The sequence below is a fragment of the Molothrus ater genome, chromosome 4 (genome assembly GCF_012460135.2).
Source record: "Molothrus ater isolate BHLD 08-10-18 breed brown headed cowbird chromosome 4, BPBGC_Mater_1.1, whole genome shotgun sequence".
NCBI lineage: Eukaryota > Metazoa > Chordata > Aves > Passeriformes > Icteridae > Molothrus > Molothrus ater.
Window position 1 is genome coordinate 6172009 of NC_050481.2, and position 21563 is coordinate 6193571.

The window sequence follows — 21563 nt, forward strand, 5'->3', positions numbered from 1 at the left end:
GAATATTTCTAGCATTCATTTTCTCAAATCTGTCTTTTCTTTTGTTGCCATCTTATTCCATGTGCTTAGAACAGGATAAGAGGAAGTTAAACTGTTCCTGTTTGTCTTACAGGACTTAGAGTGGGACAGTGTGTGTAAGACTTCTCTTGGGGAACACCTGCTTCCCAATAATCTCCTTGAATGTGGAATCATTCTGATGAGAAACTGACTGGTAGCATGAGTAACATTTGTCTAGGCTGGCTCAGAAACAAGGAAGGAAGTTATTTTTTACCAGAGATAGAGAAGGTAATATGTAGAGTTGCAATAATCTTGCCAGATCTGCTGTCCACAAGACCAGATATTTAATCTAAGTTAGTTACCAGGGCTCCTGAGACAGTAAATAGCAAAAAAGATGGATTTTCAGAGGGCAGTTTCTTCACTTGTCAGACAGACAACAGAGGCCCTTTGCAGAGAGCAGTTAGTAAGAAATTTATACTAAGAAACTTGGTTGTTGCTAGCACAGATGTATTTTAATGGTCCATTGTTAATTTTGTAAAATCCTACAAAATTGAGGTAGCAGATAAGTTACAAGTTTAAAAGATGTTTATGCTCAGGGTAGATGCTTGTGTCAGCACCAGGGAACTTGAATAAATTCTAAGCATGCAAGCTCCAAAGGTGAAAGAAAATAACAAAAAGTAAGAGCAACAGTAAAATTACTTAGGAACATTTTTTAAGTAGTTTTACTGGAAATTTTTGACACAAGTGCATAATTTAGAAAAACAAGACGGTTCCTAGTTGGAATGTCAAGTCAGAGCTGGCAGTCTGTGTTAGGCAGTAAACTCGATTTTTGGAGCAGTGGAGATTTTTGACAGTGGACAGTTTTTAACAGCAGCTCCAAAACCCGACTTTTTCAGGTGTGACTTTGTCAGGTGATGTGGAGTCATTGTTGCCCTCTGCTGGCATCTGCTGAAAGCTCCTGAGACTTTGCTCACCAAGCACCATGGTGCCCGTGGTTGATTTCAGAGGGACACTGTTCATCTGTTTCAGACAAACTCAAGCCCATCCTTTGAAGGCAAAAGTCTTTCTCTCTAAAGAGACGTGAGGGTGGGGGAGAGAGGGAGGAGGGTACAACTCCTACCTGTCATCGCTCATCTGCTTACAAACTGCTGAAAGCTTTAAATTCTCCATTCAAAAGCCCCCAGACATAAAAATGTCAGCTGAATTAATTCAATATTTGAGTACTGACAACTGTTGGAGTATTTGAATTTCGGGGGCATGAATTAAAGGCATCGAGGGTCAGGAGAAGAGAGGATCATATATCAAACTGCTCAGTGAAAATACAGCTCTAACACAGAGGTTGTCATCGTCCTAAAAAGAGCCCCAAAACCCCAATTCACACAGTTGAGCTTTCTGAGAGATAACAGAACTCAAGAGAGAAGAATATTTGTGTTTACGAGTGCCTCGCTGGCCACTCTTGTGCTTCTGACATTCACAGTTCCCTATACAGAAGTAAAAGACAAAAGAACAAAATAATTTTTCTACAAAATAAGGGGAGGGTGGCCATCCTCTTCTCTAAATAATCAGCTCACCTCAGGTGCCCTTGAATTTCCACACAGTGTGTGAAAATGGGGATTTCATGTCCAGCAGTGCCTCTTTGTCAATATTTTTGGTCTATCAGAGAAATAGTCTGGTTTGGGTTTTTTTAAACTGTGAAATGGAGTTAATCTTGCTTGCCTATTTTAGAAGATTGAGTGTGAGTGTTAATAAGTGCTTGATATTTGGTCTGTGTTAAATCTATGCATGCAGAAATATCTTTGTGAGCAGAAAGCTGTGCGTCGACTTTTATAAAACAGGCTTTGCTTAACTTGTGACAAACCTTTATTTGAAAAGACACCTTCAGCATTATGGTTGTGTAGAAGAAAATCCATTTTGTTAACAGAAAATTTTCTATCATTTTTTTGTAATGGAAACAGCCCGATCTTTGCTTTTAAAGTGTTGTGTACAGGAACAGGAGGCAGTACACTCAGATACTGGAGCATTGCCTGAAGAGTTAAAAATTCAAGTACATTTCTTCCAAATGATGGTGCTCAGAAACTCTTTGCTGTTTGTCTCTGAACAGCTCAGTATCCACATTACACTAATGTGAGTTTGGGAAAATGGATGCCAAATGACACCGGTGTAATGGAGCATTAAACAAATACCTTTCAGATATGGGGTGCTGCAAGGGAGATGCTAACATTGTTCTGCTTCTCCTTCAGTCATAAATTGGGACACAGATATTGCAGAAACTTTTGATTAACCAGCTTCTAACACAGATCCAGCATTATAGAAGAGTGGATTTTATATTCCATTGGGATTCTGACACCCAGAGGCCTCTAATGACGACCAGATGTGAAATAGAAAAAATATTTGGGAGCAGTTACTGCCTAACCATAAAAGTGACCACGTGTAAATCACTGTAGAATGTGGTTTGAGCAAGGGCATTAGGTGTTTTCTTTTTGGTTTTACTTCCCCCAAGGCTGTCTGTGTGTATTCATATATTGTAGTGCAAAATCAGTCAGCCAAGAGGAATATTTTGATCCAGCACTCCATCCCACTCAGGCAGGATTATTTTTAATTTTTCTAAAGTTTAAATCTGCTCTTTGAAGAGAAGAGCAGTTCAGTTTGACAAAGAGCTGTGCTGCAAGGCCTTCATCCTCTGAGGGCACATTTCTGGGTCCTGATGCTTCTCTTGCCCTCAGGTGAGCGTCCTTACCAGTGTCCCTACTGTGACAAAGCTTTCAGCAAGAACGATGGCTTGAAGATGCACATTCGCACCCACACCAGGGTAAGTCCCACGCAAGGGGAGGTTTTATGCTTGCTTGAGGATTGTCTGGGACTCCTGTGCTGAAAAGTCATTAATTGCTGTTTGTGTAGAGATTAGGCTCTGCCAACCAAGGTATTTTGTGCCTATCAAAATAAGAGGCAAAGATTCAAGTCATTAACTTGCAAATTCTAATTAGAACTCCATTACCTTCTCTTTTTTCTGTGTTTAATTTCTTTTACGTTGAAATAATAGCTGTACTAACCTCTTCCTTTAACCCATGGTTATTTATAGATATAAATTAATGTTGTTTATTGAGTAAACAGCTCTGTAAAGGCTTCACTGTGACTGAAATTTCAATATCCAGTCCAGTCATTGTGAGCTTTTCTAGAGGCTGTACTTTATTAACTGATGACAATTTTTATATAGCTTTATTTAACTGGGAGCTGTTAGAGCTCATAGAGATCAGTGAAGCTTTGAGTCCAGACCAAGAAAATTCTGCATCTACTGGGAAATAGGAAGGGTGACATTTAACTTAGTAGTCTCCATATGCAAGTGGGCACACAGAATTGCTTTCTAAATAAGTAAAATTAAAAACTGTTTAAATTTCTACTGTTATGTGTGTGTCTTGAGCATATTAACTCTGAGCTCCTGATCAAGTTGTTGCTTTTGTACCCCAAACTATACAAGTAGTGAGTAGTTTGTTCAATACTCTTGGTAGTTCATTGGGAACAGGCTAGTTTCATGTTGTTAGTTGTTTCTCCTTTTTTTCCAGCTGTTAAATCACTTTAAGAAGTGCTATAAATTATTTTCTGTTGTTACTGTCCCCTCTTAACTGTGTTTGCACCAGGAGAAATTTCATGACCCATCTAAGTTCTGCATGACTGAGGGCTAAACAAGCTCTGAAACGGTGCCAAATCCAACTTTTTTTCCTGATTTTTCATACAGTTTGAGCAAAAACAACAAACACTCCCCAGCCTCTGTAGAAGAAAAATAGAGGAAAAATAATATTATTAAGCTTTTAGAGTCTACAGTGATTTACACCAAGTGATGTTTTCTTCTAAGCATTTTTTAGCTGATAGGAAAGGGAGGAGTTAGGAAAATAAATTTTAGGGAGTGGATATTTCTTTTTAATATATGTAGGCACTGTAATTAAACAGGCTTTAGACATAATAAAATGTGTTTTAAAATGTCTCAGGAAATGCTCTACTGTACCATGGAGGCCAAACACAATCCTTAGAGGTACAGAGAACTCATTGCACACCAAATGTAATCTAAGTGTTTCCATATACTTGAGATGTATTGATCACCTACATCTCAAAGGTCACATTTCAGGTTTTTTATTTTTGCGTGTGAAGGTGCTAAGAAGACTGCTGGTCATCCCCACAGCTATGCTGTAGGATTAAAATGTGCAGGCCAAACATGGTTTTTTAGACTTGATTAGATTTTGGTTCTTTTTGTGGTGATGCTGCTCCTATCCCAAAACTTGACAGTGAGGCTCATTCATATTGGATTGCCATTACATGTTCATTTATCTCCATGGAAATTTTTTTTTTTTTTACTTTGAAGTAACAACAATCAGTACTGACAACTTTTACATTAATACTAATTTCTAAATTGAAGTCTGTTGCTATAATCTTGCATGTCCCAACTTCCCCTCTTTCTCCCAGTTCACCTTATTTAATATTTAAGTAGAACTGGACAGATAAAACATCAAAGGAGGAGGAAAAAAATGGGTTGAAATTATTAATAAAAACTATGTTTATTACTGACTTCCATGGATTTTCAAGCCAGGAAAAGGAGTTATGCCAGAGTCTGTTCTGCAGAACATTATCCTTGGAGTACCACAGGATAATAAGCTATTTTTTTATTGTTCTGTGAGTAAATATTGGTACAAGGTATTTGTAAATAGCTTGTACTAATATTAGAGGAGGTACAAGGGAATAAATATGTATTTCAGCTGATGTGGAAGAACAGAGTGGTGAAGGGAATTGGAAAGGGAAGGAAAGGAAATGTGAGAGCAACAATACTGAGAGGTAAATGGGGAAGGACAGCATTTGTGTCTTGGCAAGAATGTGAAGATTTATTTAATCTTAGTAGTAGATTGGTGCTTGTCAGGAATTCAGAGTGCAAGAACCAAACCAACCCCCCTTGAGCAGAGGAAAGAGCTGCTGAGCTGTTCAGGTGTGTCTTTCCTGAAGTGAGGGCTTGTGATCTGAATCCTGACTCTGAAGGAGATGTGTTCTGACTGCACAGTGTCAAGACTTCTCCAGGGAAGAGAGAAACCTGTGCAGAAAGAGTTGGAGACCCCTGAGCACAATGCTAATGCACCAGGACTTGTTCTGTGGTCCTAGGCTGTTTAAACAAAGATGAACTAAAGATTAGGAAATAAAAAATGCACTGTGTTTGCCAAAGGTTTGGGTCCTTCTGTCACTTCTAAGAACTAGAAAAACCAGCAAGTCACCCTTAAAATTTTTCATTTCAATCATCCCATGTTTTGACTTTTAAAAATGGTGTAAGGTTGTTTGCTCTTTCTTTTTTTACCCTTTCCTACACATGTATTTTATTTGAAATTGATTCTTGCATGCAAAATCATTGTTGAAATTAAATAGCGAGATGTATGAATACTGAAAGTACTTTTCTATCAGCTGAGCCTAGCAATGTGGAAATAAACACAATCATAGCACCCTTCTGCAATGATAATTTTTTTATTTATAAATGTCTTGAAAAAAAGAAATCCGGTCTTTTGTCCAGAAAGTTTGTGAAAAGTAGCTTAAAAGTAATATTGTGGCATTCACCGAAGACAGTAGAGATTAAATCTCAGTGTATTTTACCAGTGGGCTTAAATGCCAGAGCTGATGCTGGGGATCAGGGAAGGCTGCTGGAAAAATCATTGAAGAAAGTTGATTAAGGTCTGGCAGCTGCTAAAGTGAGCACAGCCTGGGTGGCCACAGGTGTCAGCTCCAGCTCTGGAGTAAACAGAGAAGGTAAGGCCAAACCCCTGCTGGCCAGGGCAGGGGAGAAAACACCACCCACCTGATATTAAAATGGCACCTGAGTACTGATTTGTTTCTGTGAAAGTGAATGGGTTTGCTTTATGGTTTGATGGGTTTGGGGTTTTTTTCCCTTAAGGAGAAATAGAACAGCCTAGGAAAACATAAATGAGGAACTTATTGAAGTGGTTGATGAAATGAGTTTACAGACCATATCAGCTTTGAGGGAGTTACATGCACATTTCCAACCCTCACACTGCAGGAAACTTCAGCTCTTTCCTAAGGCTTTATTCAGGGCCTGACTTAATGTGGCAGTGTTTGAGTTTAAACATGTGGAAAAATTATTCTATGTTGTAGCAATAGAATTGCTAATGCTTGGAAATATGGCCATTGATAGGTGCCCAGAGTTGTTGTCATATTGAATTGATGTTTTCATTACTTCTGTGAATGGTGATTTTATTACAGTTGGATTCAGTGATGGAAAACAGAAAGAGTTGAAGCTGTTTGAAAATGGCTTTTCATTACTTGATTTGAATATTTCATATTTACATATAACAGATAGATTTAATTTTTATAACTGCTTTAAAAATCTAAGTTCCAGTGGGTGGAAGCTGCCAGCCTGTGCTTAAATGAGGTACATTTCTGAGGTAATTTAAAAATTACAGACATTTCAGTGTATAATTTTTGTTTCATGCATAAGTGCCTACTATTTTAAAACACATTAATATTTAAACAGGTTTAAACCACAATATGTGTGGGAATTAACCAGCCTTGAAATAATTTTGAGTTTTATTTATGGATTTCATGGGAATAGGGATAAATCATGGTGACTGTGAAAGTGAGGCTGTCTCCTGTAGAGGACTCTTGCAGACAGTGTTTTGTTCCCTGAAGAAGAAGAGGTCCTGAGTTAAACAGCCTTTCCAAGGCACTCATCTGGGACTTTACACTGCCCCTTCTTTTTTAACCTAAGGAGTATTAAAATAGTAGTAAATGAGAAATAATGCAGGGGCAGTATTGACATAATTTCACTTCTCCTGTGTTTCTCAGGTAATATTTGAACCTGAAGTTTGAGAAACTGTTGTGTGTTTTAGAAGCACCATAGAATGCTACTGTCAAAAAAAGATTCCTTTGTGTACTAAGTACAGAATTTTGGGCACATGACAGTGAGTAATGAAATAATATGATGTGTTGACTTAATTTGGAGGGGTTTTTCCATCTTGGATTTTATCTATATTTCCCTGTTGGTGAGATAGGGGTGAGTTCCCATCCATCTGCCCAAGGATGATGACTTGGCCAGGGCTGTGGTTTCCTTGCTTCTGCAATCTGTGTTTGCACATAGAATGTGGAAGGTTTGAATCCCACTGCACCTGTGTTTTTACACTTTTTTATGTAATGTTGACTGATGATCATGCCTTCCTCATAGAGTGAAAATGTACCTTTTCTATATTGATATTGTTATTTTCTGGGTGCAGGTGAACATCTATAGAGCTTTCATTAAGGCTGATTAAATAAACCCTCCTTCACTAAATTTTAGGGTCAGAAGTTACCTCAGCAATTCAAAAAACTGCAAAGAAATGAGAACTTTTCAGTTTATGGGCAGCAAATAGGCAGGACTGTCATGGAAAATTGGAAGTTAATGATATGGTAAAGCACAATGAATTGCACATACTGGATCTTTTTAAGAAATGCAGGTTTTTTTTCTGCCAGGCATTTCAGAGAAGATTCATGCTTTTGTTTTAATTATAAATTTTACTGCAAAAAAGATTATTTTTTAAATACACCTAAAACTGAATTAATTGAGACCTGTTCTAAAAAAAAAATTAGTAATTTCAAATAAAAGTCACATTTTGTTTAAATCTGCCAGAATTATTTCACAGTTGTTTTAACAGGAAAATTTTTTGGCCTGCTCTAATTGTCGGAAATATTTTTTTAAAGGATTTTGCTTTTCAACATGTTTTTGTGAAGTGATTTTTAATTGAGGCTTAATATTATAAGTTTCAAATCCCTACTATTTCTGTAGAGCTGTAAATTCTCATCACCCTTTGTCTTCCAGTGTCAATGTTATGTCAGTAATTTAAGTAGGCTTCTGTCTCTGGGTCAGCCATTTGCTGTAACCTGCAGAAACTTTCTAGTTCTAAGAGAGCATCTTGTTAGTCCTTGAATTTTTTTCACACTTAGATACAAAACTGGAGTCCATTAACTTGGGCTATCTGTGATTTTAAGTGTAAGCAGATTTCTTGCATTTTCAGATGTCTCTCTGAGAGTAATGAGCTCCTGGTAGCTGCAGACATGACTGGTGTATTTTAATGTTATCTGGCTGGTCATGTTTGTTCATTCTAGGCCATGTTTTTCCATTTGCCTGATGTTTTTTCAAAACAGTTTTTTTTATTAATCCTCTGTTCAGGTGATAATGCAAGCATATAAATGATATTTAGTAACAGTAATACTGATATTTTCAAAATATTCACATAAAATGCCTTTTGAAAGCAGATACTGTTACTGTATCAGTACCTCATGATTTTAAGATTTTTCTGTGAGCAAAGGAAGACTTTGTTTTAGAATAATGGAAAGAAAAGGATTTTTTTTGTGTGTGTGTCCTGTAGCATCACCATTTTTCCTGTCTGTCAGTTTTCACATTCATGTCACAAGTGTAAATATTTACATGTAATACAAGACCTGATAAGCTTTTCCTTTTTTCTCCGAACTTCTCTCAAGCTTCAGTTTTCAGCATGTTGAAAATACAGACCCATCAAGTTGGTAGTTGTGTTCTTAACTCTTAGTTTAATCTTGAGATATGTTTATTTGGTAATAATAATATTTAGATTATGTTTGTCTTGCTGTAATTGTTGAGCTGATGAAATAGTTCTAAATTCAGATTTAGAAAGCAAGTTGGAGAGACTCCTACCAAAGTCATTCATGTTTCACCTGTGTAACCATTATTACCAGGTTTACAGAGCATGAGTGCTACCTTAGTGCATAATGTCCTTATATTTCTTAAGAGACATAGAGGCCACTGCAGCAGCAGCTAACAGTTCAGATATTCTGCATTTGAGTAATTCCATCTGCTGTGCTTGCAGCCACTCTGTGCACACTTTGTGTCAAGCTGTTGAAGGTGCACCAAATGTCCTTGAGATTTGTCATGTTCTGAGTGAGGTCTTTCTAGTGCAAAGCACAACTTGCTTAGCATTCAAGATGTGATTTGTGATTGAGCCATCCACAGACACAGGAGTGTGTACTGCAGGCCCTGTTTTATTTGATGTGGTTTTGAAATGTTTAATTTCTCTCAGTTTTAATGGTGAAACCCACCAGAGATGGGAGCTTTTAGGTCAGCATGTGTCAGACTTCCAGCAAAGCACCTTCCAGAGGACCACTGGGCTCTGCTTGGCCTTTCCTTGTTCAGAGGCAGGAAGACTGTAAATCCTGATCTACATGTTTCTGTTCATACCTGGCATGCTTAAAACTGAGCTATTAAATCACTGCAGTATCAGCCATGTCCTGTCTCTCTCACTCTCCCTGCTCCCTTCCTCGTTTAGGTGGTCAATAAAAGAAAACACATGTAACCCTTCAGCTTGGCTGCCACCACAGCCGTGGCCTGGCAGATGTTTCTTCAGCAGAGGGCAGATTTATAGTACCAGCACTTGCTAACTCTTCTGAAGTCAGTTTTGGATCATCTTCCCAATGAGCTCCTGTTTTGTTGATAGTTAGCAGGCTTTTCCCATTTCTTCATGTTTTAAATTTGTCCAGCTTTTTTCTTATCTCACTGTTGGCCCCTTTTGTCCTTTGGTGGTGGCATTGGCTTTTTCAGACCTGTTGCCATGGTTTTTATTTTTTTTTGTCTGCTCATGTTTAAAGCAGTGATGATTATGCCAAGCAAATATCACTTTTTCCATGTTACAAGTGTTGCTTTCTCCAGCCATTGTGCAATGGAAATTTGACATGAGGGGGAGAGAAGGAGCAGAGAGAAAAGGAGAAGCACCGAATGTTTTGTTTTGAAGAAATTGATCTGTGAGGATGATGTTTTCTTCAAAATCAAGAACAAAAAAAAGTCTTTTTCTCTGGAGATAAACTGAGGGCCAAGTTTTACTCTGTACAGCACTACTGGTTTTCCTGAAACAGACACAGATGTGAATGGAGGGCAGCTTCACTCAGGAGAGAGGAGCTGGTGTGAATCAGTCATGTCTGCTGAAGTCACTGGAATATACAGATGGAAGGGATCTAAAATTAGATCAAAGACAACTTTGGATGTATTTCATGCACTATAGATGTGAATTTCAATACAAATGTCAAGGGGGTGTTAGATACACCATTTTAGCCACAGAGAATAACACAAATATAAAATATAGAATAGCCAAACATAACCTGGGGGAAGATAATACAGCCCAGGTTTGTGACTCCAGCTTCCCAGAGTTTAAAATGGCTCTTTGTCCAAATTGGAATCCTGAAATGCATTTAGCACTGGAATGACTGACCTGGTCATTATCAAGTCAATTCTTCAGATAGCTGAAGACCAAGATAATAAAAAGGGAGCCAGTCCACCTGGGGCAGCTTGCAGTAGTGAATGCTTTTGTAGGTGTTTAAGATGTGCACATCGTATACTTCACTTTGCACTTTCTGGGGAACAGCCTCCACACAGAAAGGCTGCTTTTGGAGAACTCACAGAAATGTGGTTTGTGTTAACCACAATGCAAAACCAATTAAGGGGTTGTTGCAGAAACCTGCTTTTCACATGGCTTGTTCGTACATTTCCCTTAAAAACCCAGACCCTGCTCCGTCAAGTCAGCAAAGCTCCCTGTGACCTGAACTTTTTGGTCTAGATGGTTTTTTTCTTTTCACAGATCAATTCAGATCTTTTTTAGGTAATTTGTTATGTTTTGCTGTCTACTGAAGAATCACGGCAATAACGCTGCCTTTTCTAGGAAACTTGGTGGGAGGAGACTGCGAAATGAAAGAACCACATCTTTGTCCCACTGAGGTCTCTGGACCTGCCCTAAAGAGAGAGACTGGGACAAAGCCAACACTAATTGATTGTGCACTGTGTTAGGTGTATGGCAAATGGAGACCTGATGGTTCCCAGGGACTGAGAGTAGGAATTCAATAACCAGACAGCTTATTCTCTTGGTTGCTTTAATGCCTGAGTTGTTCCATCTCATTCATCCTTGGATCCCACATCATCTCCCCAAAGAACTTGATTACTGCCTATTATTTGTTAATTCATAGATCTAGCTGCTTTTTTTGGCCTATTGATTTATAGTCATTGCTTTAAATTTAATTTAGTAAAAAGCATTTACTTTTCTTAAAATACCTTTCTTCAGAACTTAAGCAGCACTGAATTAGAGACCACAGAAAGAGGTAGGACAAGAGTGAAGGAAGTCTAGTTGGTGCAAAAATAAGGGTGCCTCTAGAACATGGAAATTTTCATGAGGCCATGTGCACTGCCATCATGTTAATTCTTGCATTTACTTGATTTATTGTTCGTTTCTATACAGTTTTTCTGTAACTTTAGTGGAATCAAGGAGGAATTACACCTCTAAAAATTTCTATATGAAGGAAGAACAGCAAAGAAAAAATCTTGACATAAGTGGGTTTCCTTATTTATCTCTAATTACTTGTAGCAGGTCAGTGAGATTGCAACTGTTCTAACATCATGTTTTACAGTAGCTGCTAACCAATAGTTCTAATAAAAATACAGATGGTTTGGTTGCCATCTGCACTTCTTTTGAGATTCTGCAATGAGTATGTGATTAACCTTCTGTCACCACTTTTCAAAGTAAGTTTTTCTGCTACCACAAGCTTTCCTTGTACATCCTCTTCCCCTGCTTGGAAACCTCCAGACAAACTCAAAGTTTCTGTAGATAATCTTACTTGTCTGTGTGCTTTAAGCATTTTTGGGGGATAAAGGAAAGAACATTGGAATTGTATGTTTCTGTACCTTTCACGTGACAAAAAGCAGGCTCCCCAAATGGCTGAGTCTGAAAGACTGGAACGGATAATTAATTCATAAGTGGGTGCTGAAGTGGAAACTGTCAGGCCACAGCTTTCCCAGCTTTCACTTAATCATTTGAAAGTCGTTTTCTTTTGTTTTCACTGACTGTAATACCTTGGAGAGAAAATAAAACTTGCACCATCCAGCATGGAATTCCACTCCTTTAATGACCTGGGCTCTGTGTTGACTCACTTTCACTCGCTGTTGTCATTGCGCGCAGGAAAAGCCGTACCAGTGCTCGGAGTGTAACAAGGCTTTCAGTCAGAAGCGAGGCCTGGACGAGCACATGAGGACCCACACCGGGGAGAAGCCCTTCCAGTGTGATGTGAGTTCCTCTCCTCCTTTCCCTTTGTCTTCTCAGCCTCAGGATTTAATTGCAAGGGTATTGTGGCCTTGCACTTAGAGCTTGTGGCATGGTTACGCTTCATGTGGCTTGGATTGCCCAAGGAATTCAAGGCCGTTCAGGGAATTTCATGTACCCTCTTTGCTTGCCAAGAGCCATGCACACCCGTTCATTTTATGGTTTTGGATCTCCTAAGAGTTATTTTCACCATTAGTAATGCAATTTGGATGTTACTATTTACAAGTTCATGTTGCTTGGGTTCCTGTATGAATTGTATGACAGGTTAATAGTTGGAGATTAGCTTGTGTAGGAAAAGGGATTTAATTTATTACATGGAATCTCAATGCTTCTGGTGTTGAATGACACAAATATGAATTCAGAATTGCCTGGTTCTGGTGAAATCTGGTCTGATACTTTGAACATCTGCTCACAGCCTCTTGTTGCTCAGTGAGGGAATCTGGGATGCTGTGCACGCTTGCAGGGCTGAAATGCAGCATATCCTGTGACAGTTGAGAGATCACTGTCAGGTACCCTTCATGCAGCCTGCCCCCCTTGTATGCAACATCTCTCAGCTTTTGGGAGGTAGGTGGGAAGGCTGAATGTGCAGAAACTTGTGGGGAATAATGTCTTCCAGAGCTATCAAATGCCAAAATTGTTGCTCAAGGATTTAGAGGAAGGCATCAGAACGGGTGTAGAATTAGTGTAGGTGTTTTGTTTTGTGATACTGAGTCTTCATGAGGCAGTCACAGGGGAGTGCCCGCTCTCAATTATATCCTAGATGGCTCAGTCTGAGCAGCTGTACATTTGCTCAGAAATTTATATAATTAGATGCAAAATTAGAATAACAGCTTGGCAGGAAAGTTTCAAGGGTCTGATAAGTGTTCTGGTTTTTAATGAATGATCTGATGTCATTTCATTGAGAATAAAATATATTAATTTCATGAAAAAGTTCAACTAAGATATTTTGCTGATGTCTACAAGTTAGGAGATTTGCTGTATTCTTTTGGGATAATCTCAGCCTGGCTCTGGATAGTACCTTGAGGATTTCTCTAACTCTAAATCATTGTCAATAACTTTTTCAGCTTACAGATTGTTATACTGTTTAGCAGCTCTTGGCCAGCTTGCAGTGTAAATGCAGTTTTTCCCACACTGTGGATCCAAGATTCACTGCAGTTGGATTCAGTGTGCTTTTGCAGACTGACTTGGTATGGTGGTTATATTTTATTCGTTTTCCTTGCTTTAATTAGCAATAGGAGCTATATGAAAGCATACTTCCCTGTTTCAGCTTTTCCTTCAGTTTTCCTCATGAATCAAGTAGAGCTTCCCAAACCATAGCATTTCTAGAAGCAGCTGTAATCTTTGTCTAGTCCTGGTCCTTCACTTGAGAGTTCTTCAGAGTGTACCTTCAGTTACTGGTGGTATTTTTTGTACTTCAAGTTTCCTACCTTATTTCACCTAAATCAGTCCTCAGAAGGAGCCTTTTGCTGGCTGCACACTGCCAGAGGCTATTGATCTTTTGGGATTTGGACATAACAGCAGTTGCCTCCACTGTTCATTCCTGCATGCTCCAGTCACCCAGGTGCCCACCATGGTCTGCTGTTTAATGCACACTTGTAGAGGGTTCAAATTGATGCTTTCAGTCATTTCTCCTTATTTCACCTGGGCTCCCGTTCTGCACATGCTGGGGACACAGTCAATGTCCCCCAGAGCAGCCCATTCCTCCAGAGCTGTCTTGCACATTGCATGATTCCAGATGTTTATGTAGCAGTTACAGGAAAAGCAGTAGTGGACAATTACAGAAAAACGTCCCTATGGGGGACATTTATTGTGGACTACCCGATTTTTCACCTACAATTTTTTATTCTGCTCAAGATAGCTTTAGATGCTCTCATTATTTTTTCAAGTAATGACTTGAGTGGTAATTTATGACGGCAACTTCCACAAGTTGTTATCTCTGGAATACCACATACCAATTCTTATCGTCTATATTTTTGCTTTAAATAGCTTTTCTTTTCCAGGGTCAGAAATAAAAATCATGTCTTCTCTTCCTGTCTCACTCTCTCTCAGGCACATGGAACAGTCGTTACAGTGCAGGACTGAGTTACATGTGAAATTAATCTTTGTACTCTGTTTGAGGAAGGTGCTACAGTTTATTTATGTGTCTGTTGCTGTGTCTTATCAGTCAGCAAAAGCATTTTCAGACCTTAATGTCTCAGAGCTCTCACATCCCACGGATCCTAGTGGAAATTGAATATTCCCGTTTCAAGATGGTAATTCTAATACGTGTCACCTAGAAAAGTGAAAATGACTGAAATATGGAAATAGAAATGCACTTTTTCATAGAAAATTAGATGTCTGTCCTCTCCAGACCAGCCTGTTTTTTCTTGGAAGGCCAATTGAACTTCAGTTTCTCAGAGACAATAGATTATTTGTGGGGGGCAGAAAGGTCAAGTACTGCCTGTCCTGGTTTCTTTCCAATACAGTATTTCCTTCTACTCTGCCTCTTTACACTTTATTTCAGATGTTAGTCTTTCCATCCTCCCTACCTGACCAAAACTTTGATCACTTTGAAGAGACTGATTAGAGCTCAAGTGCACATGAGGAAGAGTGATTGTAAATCTGTAAAATATCAGTCATGCTTACAAAATTGATATACAAATCAAACTCTTTAAAAAAATCCTCAAAACTTTTCTGCATAAGAACAGCGCATGATGTGCCATACCTTTAATAATCCTGTGCATTCCATGTGTTTTTTTGAAGAAGGAAGGTAGCACAACATGTTAGAGCCTTGGAGGAACAGAAGGACACATTACATTGGTCACATGAGCAGAATAAATGCAAGAAATGTACTTAGAGGCTGTGTTATAAGCTGTTTATTTTAGAAATGAAGAGGTGTGTATAAGATGCACAGAACACACACACATCTTGTTGTGTGTATGTCCCTGATTGGCCTCCTGGCTCTCAGGAAACATGGAGTGTTTAGAATGTGTGACGCTTCCAACACACTGGGATTTGTGGCTGTGATTAGATAAATGTTATGGGTTCCCCTTGTGTGCTCTGTGAAGGGGAAACAAACCTGGCTTTGGCAAAAGCGGTGCTCAGAGCTGACCAGTGGGTGCTGCAATTGAGGTTCACTGTCAGTAACCAAGGGGTGGCTCTTGCTTGGGTCTCCAAGAGGTTTATTCAGAGATTATTCGCTGGGGAAAAGCTGGAGAGCTGCTGTCTGAGGGTCCTCAGCATTATGTCATGTCATAAAGTCAAAAATGTTCTAGTGCAGCAGCACACACAATGTGGGGAGAAATTACTTTGGGTACAAAACTTGACTCTGGCCATTGCCATTTTATGGTCATTTAATGGTTTAGCCTTAATTGGCCTAAAATCCATATGCTGGAGGCCAAGATGATCTACTTGGATTGCCAGCTCTTGTGGTTTCAAAAGGAATCAGTCATCATTCAGCATTTGCAGTAGTTGGGTGCCAGTATAAATTTAAAGCTTTGTTTTTCTCCAGAGGGATTGTCCTGGGTTCCTTGAGTTTTTTTCTGCATCAAAGAGATGAAATGGAATTTTAAGAGTGCAAGCCTATGGATGTTCATTCTTGTTTAATTATATGACTCTTGTCTATTTCATTTGTCAAATCAGGAGCTGCTTTCTTTTCTTTTTTTCTTCATTTCCCTGTCAAATTTATGCTAGAATATTTCCTTGCACAGTAGGGTGAGTGTGACAGTATAACTGCACAGTTTTGGTTGAGTTGATGTCTTGCCCTAACTTTTAATTCTAACTTGTCTTTGCTGAACTTGTTCTTTTAACCTTTTGTGTTCTTCATTTTAACTTCAGTACAGGGGTTTCTATAAAGGAATGGCTTTAGTATGGGCAGAGTCTCTTGTGCCTCTGTCCATCTCTTCCAATGGCAGAATGAACTGGACTGCTTGGAGTACAGTGGAGGAAGGAGAGCAGCACACCAGATAATAATGCAAAGGAATTGCACCTTCATTTACCAGATGTCTGCTATTTTCTTGGCTAGGCAGAGAAAGGCTGGAACAATGAGGTTTCCTTTACATTAGTAGTTAATCTTTCTTGCTGTTTTCAGAACCTGTTCATTCTCACTCCTCCCTCCTTGCAACTGAGCAATTGGAACTGATTCTTTTGGAAGCTACAGGTGTCATTCTGGAGGTCAGGAAGGAAATATTTCATTTGAACTGATGTTTGCTCGTGATGTTTTGTCACAGTTTTTGCTGCATCCCAGACAGAACAATAGCTTTAAAAAAAACCTGAATGAAGCACCACAATATTACCAGGACACCTCGATGTGTTGGTATTTTGAAGATTGAGTCTTTTTTAGACAGACAGCAGCCTTGTGCCTGTGGTACCACCCCTAATATCCAGCATAAAAAGATTCCAGGCAGAATAAAAATCTTTCAGGTGCTCTCTGAAGGAATTTTTCTTCCAAAGACCAGCTCATTTATTAAGTACTACAAGTATGTGTGGCTGTGGCCTCAGTGATGTAACCTTAGGAGTGTTATACATGCTTGAGATTTTAATACTTGCTATGTCTTTGTCTTGTGTTCACTGCCTCAGGTTTGTGACCTGTCCTTCAGCCTGAAGAAGATGCTGATCCGCCACAAGCTGACTCACAACCCCAATCGCCCCATGGCCGAGTGCCAGCTCTGCCACAAGAAGTTTACAAGGAATGACTACCTCAAAGTGCACATGGAAAATGTCCATGGAGAAACCGACAGCTAAATACAGCCTCAGTGAGAAGGGTGGATCCCAAGTGCTGCATTTGTATGTGCACAAATTTCAGACTTCCCACCTGGCCAGTAAGCACAGTCAGGAGGAACAACTGTATTGCCATCACATGTTATTCTTCCCAGTTTTGTTCTAAGTATGTTAGTAGGAAAAAAACCCTGAAAGACGTTCTGATGTAAAACAGCTTGAAAATTTTAAAAAAATGAAGATACAAGAACTTTGGAAAAATTTTATCCTCATTTAAGCAAGAAGCTTTAAACAAAATTTTCTTTGTTAATGACATTCTTAGAAACTTAGATATTAGTAGCAGTGCCTGGAAATCCTGGACACTTGCAACTAAGCTCTTGACTGCCTGCAACTGTATTTCTGTATCTAACCTACAGCACTCCATTAAAATTATTTAATTTGAAACCACACAGAATTTGTCATTCGAATTGACTGCTTTATTCATATCATAATTCCGCGTTTTGTTGTAACACAATTTTGTCTCATTTTATTTGCAGCTTTCTCATTACTGTATGAAACTCATTAACTTGAATTGATTCTTGAGATGCCAGAATGTGTGGGTAGAGAACTGTGGAAATGTGTCAGCATTCAGTATTCCTGCATGAGATTGAGGAGGATTTCTTTCATCTGGTTACACGAAACGAGACTGAAGTGAAAATGTTGAGCAATTTAGTTTTAAGTGCTGTGTTCATACTCATCAATGTGGCTGGCAAGGCAAGTGGAAAGACGTCTGAACAGGGTGGCTTGAGCAGCTAGAATTGTTGAGTTTACATATGTTTGATTTCCTGGTGAATAGCTGGTTCCCACAGTGCTTCTTCCTGCTGAATCAGATGCCCTGCATCTCTTCATACCACTTAAATACTTTTCTTTTTTTTCCTTAGTACTGTTCATGAGCACTGGGAAAAATACTGCTTTAAAACCAAGGAACAATCAAATTCTTCATGTTATCAGAGTGAGTTGTTTGCTGCAGAAGACTTTTCAAAAGAGTTCCCACAGGCCTTCTTGTACAGCCAGATAACCAATAAATTCTTATCTACAAGGACAGTAAAACTGTAAATTCAGAGTGATTGCATGTGGAATTCCTGAGTTATCAGCAGTTAATATTAAGGCTCTGGCATTAGCAAACTGTTCAGATGCATTTTGGACTTGTCAGTGTTTTGCAAAATGAACTGGGATATCTGTATAGAGTTCCTGCAGATTTTGGAGAAGTGTAATTATGAATAATTCTCTCGTTTGTGGCAACCTCCTATGTGTAAAAGCATCCCAAGCCTTCATGCACTATTTGCTTCCTGAAGGTAAGAGAAACTTGGAGACTTTGCCAGTTCCATTCCACAAATCATTTGTTCCATATAAATTAAATATGTTCTAAGTGTCCAAGACAAATGTAGTTGAAATAAGCATTACAAAATTGAGTAAAGAATATTTCCTCATTTGTAGAGATTTTGTTACGATTTATCAAAGCACTTTATTTCTAGGTCCAGAAAACTTTTAACTTACTGGTAGCTGCTACAAAAAAGAATATAATTTTAAGTGTTAGATAGCAAAAGCAACCAGTATCATATACTGAGTTGTGTGATAGGTTTTTAGCTATATGTTCCTTAAGTGTCTCCAAAGAGAATTAGATTGGTCACTTTTTTGACATGTCTGGAGTGTGTTACTTTTTTGTTGGCCTTTTTGACATCAGTGAAAAGAATTGAGTCATAGGAAAACCAAGATTCCAATTGTTTGTTTTCCAGCCTTTTATATTTTTCCTTCTATTTGGTCAGTACAAACTCAGGCAATAAGAACAAAAGAAGGAAATTAAAATACTCAATAAAAAAAACCCAAACAAAACAAAAAACCAGAAGTGAAGGTATTTTAAGGAATTCTTGAGGAACAAGTCTGTTAAAATACAAAGAAGAAAATTCTTTTTTGGAATAAAAGAGGATAATTTAACATATTTACATGTTTTGCATAGGATTTTTGCCAGAGATCTGTACTGCAAAGTTGCTATGTGTTTAGGGTTAATATCTACTTTTGACAAGAATTATCTAGTTGTGAAAGTCAGCAAGTAGAGAGGAGAACATCCTGTTTTTTAAATTATTTCTAGGTGAGCTACAATACATAAGGATTAATCTTGGTGTATGTAAGCAGCAACAGCAGTTAAGCAGCTGAAGCTTTGATCTTGTTAATGGTGTCAACAGAACAAGGGATTGAGAGGATCAGTGAGGGAATTCAGACCTTCCTGCAAACACAAGAAGCAGGTGCAGGAGGTTGAAGCCCAGCTCCAGGTGAGCATATTTTCTATCTTGTCCTCCAGGAACTTTCCTTTTGGGCTAAAATGGCTGCAGACCTGAGCTGCTGCAGAGCCAGCACCTGGCTTGGCAGCTCCAGGTCTTGGCACAGCAAGAGCTGCCCTCTTCTTTCCATGGGGGTCTGAATTTCTCCCAGTCAGAGGTAATATGTTTCCCATTACTGGATTCGTGTACTGTGTAATTGATTTTATATGCAAGGCAGACTTTACGAGTATGCTACATATTTTTATTTGATCTGTAGCTTTCTTAAAGAAGAAAAAAAAGGAGCAAATCAAAACAAAGAGAAAGGAAAAAAAAAAAAGCAAGCCCTTCTTCTTTGAGTAAAAATTTCCATTGGCAGTGTCCCACTTGGTATTACCTGGAAAAAATAAAAACTGTTTCCTTCACTTGATTTTGAGAAGTGATAAAATGAAACCTGTTGCTGTAAAGCTAATTTTAAATTTTCAGTGTTGCGTTTGGATGTTTGTTTGTTAATCATAATTTGTTAAAATGATGACTTTTCCTTAGTGAGTGGTGCCTTGCAGAATAATATGAAAATCTAGAGATATTCTTTTACGTGTGTAGTCACTGCAATTTTAGAAGGTTGTGACTTTTTTCCCCCATGTTCTGTAATTTTGTGCAGATACTGTTCCATTTGTTCTCGTAATTTTTCAATTACCTTTGGCTCCTCTTGGTGAGAGCTCCATTTCGGATGTTGGGAACAGCAGCACTCTCACTAGTTCCTTTTGCTTTCATTCTGATCAGCTGTGTGGCCTAAAGGTGATATAAATGATTAAGATTATAACTATCTTTTCTTTTTCTAATGTTAGATTTTTGCTCTGTCTGTATGACTCTGAAGGATTTCATGCATTCTTTAATTTAAACTATCAAGTCTGAAGTAGAAATCAGATAAAAGAGGGAATAGTGTAAGTTAACCTCTGCTGGGCATTCTGTGTTGCTTTAGGTTGCAGCCTTTAGTGCTTTGCATTTGTGTCAATAAGTACCAGTGCTTTTATTCTTCCAAGACTCCTGACTCTGTGTTTATTTTAATTTGCAGTTTGAAAGGTACCATAACAGACCCTCTAAAGCACCACTTTGAGCAGAGCAGCTCAGTGTGCTGCTGTCAGGGTGTGGTTAGGGTACAGTAAAATGTTTTCAGTTCAGTTACATACTTACTGCACTGAAGTGTTGGGATTTTCTTCACAGTGAGATTTGAAATCTACTTAATTGGGTTTTTTAGGCAAATGTGAGCTCAGAAGTTGTGTTCTTCATCATGAATTCTTGCAGCTGTATGTTCTGTGGTACATCAAGAAGATGGGAGAAATTTAAGTAACTTAAGTCACGGCTGAAGAGTTGTCACAGATCAAGTTTTCTTGACCTGGAAAATTATTAATTGAACATTTCAGCCTGGAATGGCCAGTCTTTTATTTAATGGTTATTGCCTATTTAGTCCCTTTTTGTCTCCTGTCCCCTTCTCTTTGTAAGCTCTTCCTGACTCTGTGCAACGCTGTGGGCAGGGGCAGACAGTGGCCTGGCAGAGCTCAGTGTTTGCTGCTCACTTTACTTTCCCTGAGCCCTGTTTGTTACGCTCAAGTAGCAGCAGTGTCATGGAGTTTGTTAACATCAGCTGCCTCTCACCTTACAGCAGCAGGGGGATCAGAGCTGGCCATGATATCCAAGCTGTCATCACCCTCCAGTGATGAGGGAAATGATGGGGGAAACACCTGCCTGTGTCACAAGTGCAAGAGAGACTTGATGGTCCATTTGTCTCCATGGGCTCCAGCTGAGGTAGGCAGGAAAATATTCCTGGATCTCCATCACTGCACTGCAGCTGGGCCTGGTGCATCAGAAAAATAAATCTAGGTAGCGAGATGGAGAAAGAAAAAACAAAGCCACTAAGTGTTTGACTCCTGGTGTTACTGTGTAAAGCCACAAGGTCTTTCCAACAATTATCCCAAGGAAACTTGGATTTAAGAATTATTGTTCAATTTAAGAAAGAGAAAAATAGTAAGAGTTGCCACCTAGGTTTTTGAAATGGTGTGATCCCACATGGCTTTCACCAAAAGTGTTATATAGGTCAGATATATAAAAGGCTAGAATGGGAAGGTGAGATCACAGTTTCATAGGGCTCTGGAAGTCTGATTGTGTGTGTGCTCCTGGAAATTAGTAGAGTCTAACTAAATTTTGGCATTTTGATTCCATTGTCTAGGTTTTCCCTAGCAGGATGTCCTGATAAGCAGGAACTTGGTTCTGTATAAATACAGCAGAAAATGTCCCAGTTTAAATTTGATACTTTGCTCAAAAAAATTTAGAGCACCAGTGAGACAAAACTGCAACTTTTTATTATTGAGTTATGTTTGTTATGTATAAATTTACCATAAGGCATCTTAATCTTAATTTATCTATAAATGAAGTTCCCATCTGCATCACAGACAGA

The 21563-nt window shown here is 38.8% G+C and overlaps 1 protein-coding gene across 1 annotated transcript in view; it reads left to right on the plus strand.

Annotated features, from left to right (window-relative positions):
- Nucleotides 1-16842, plus strand: part of PRDM5 (PR/SET domain 5) — a 58290-nt gene extending 41448 nt beyond the window's left edge. Inside the window, 3 exon segments of the mRNA XM_036382607.1 lie at nt 2721-2806; nt 11979-12083; nt 16677-16842. Of these exon segments, the coding sequence (XP_036238500.1) occupies nt 2721-2806; nt 11979-12083; nt 16677-16841 (356 nt within the window). The 3' untranslated portion in view covers nt 16842.
- The last annotated feature ends 4721 nt before the right edge of the window (nt 16843-21563 follow it).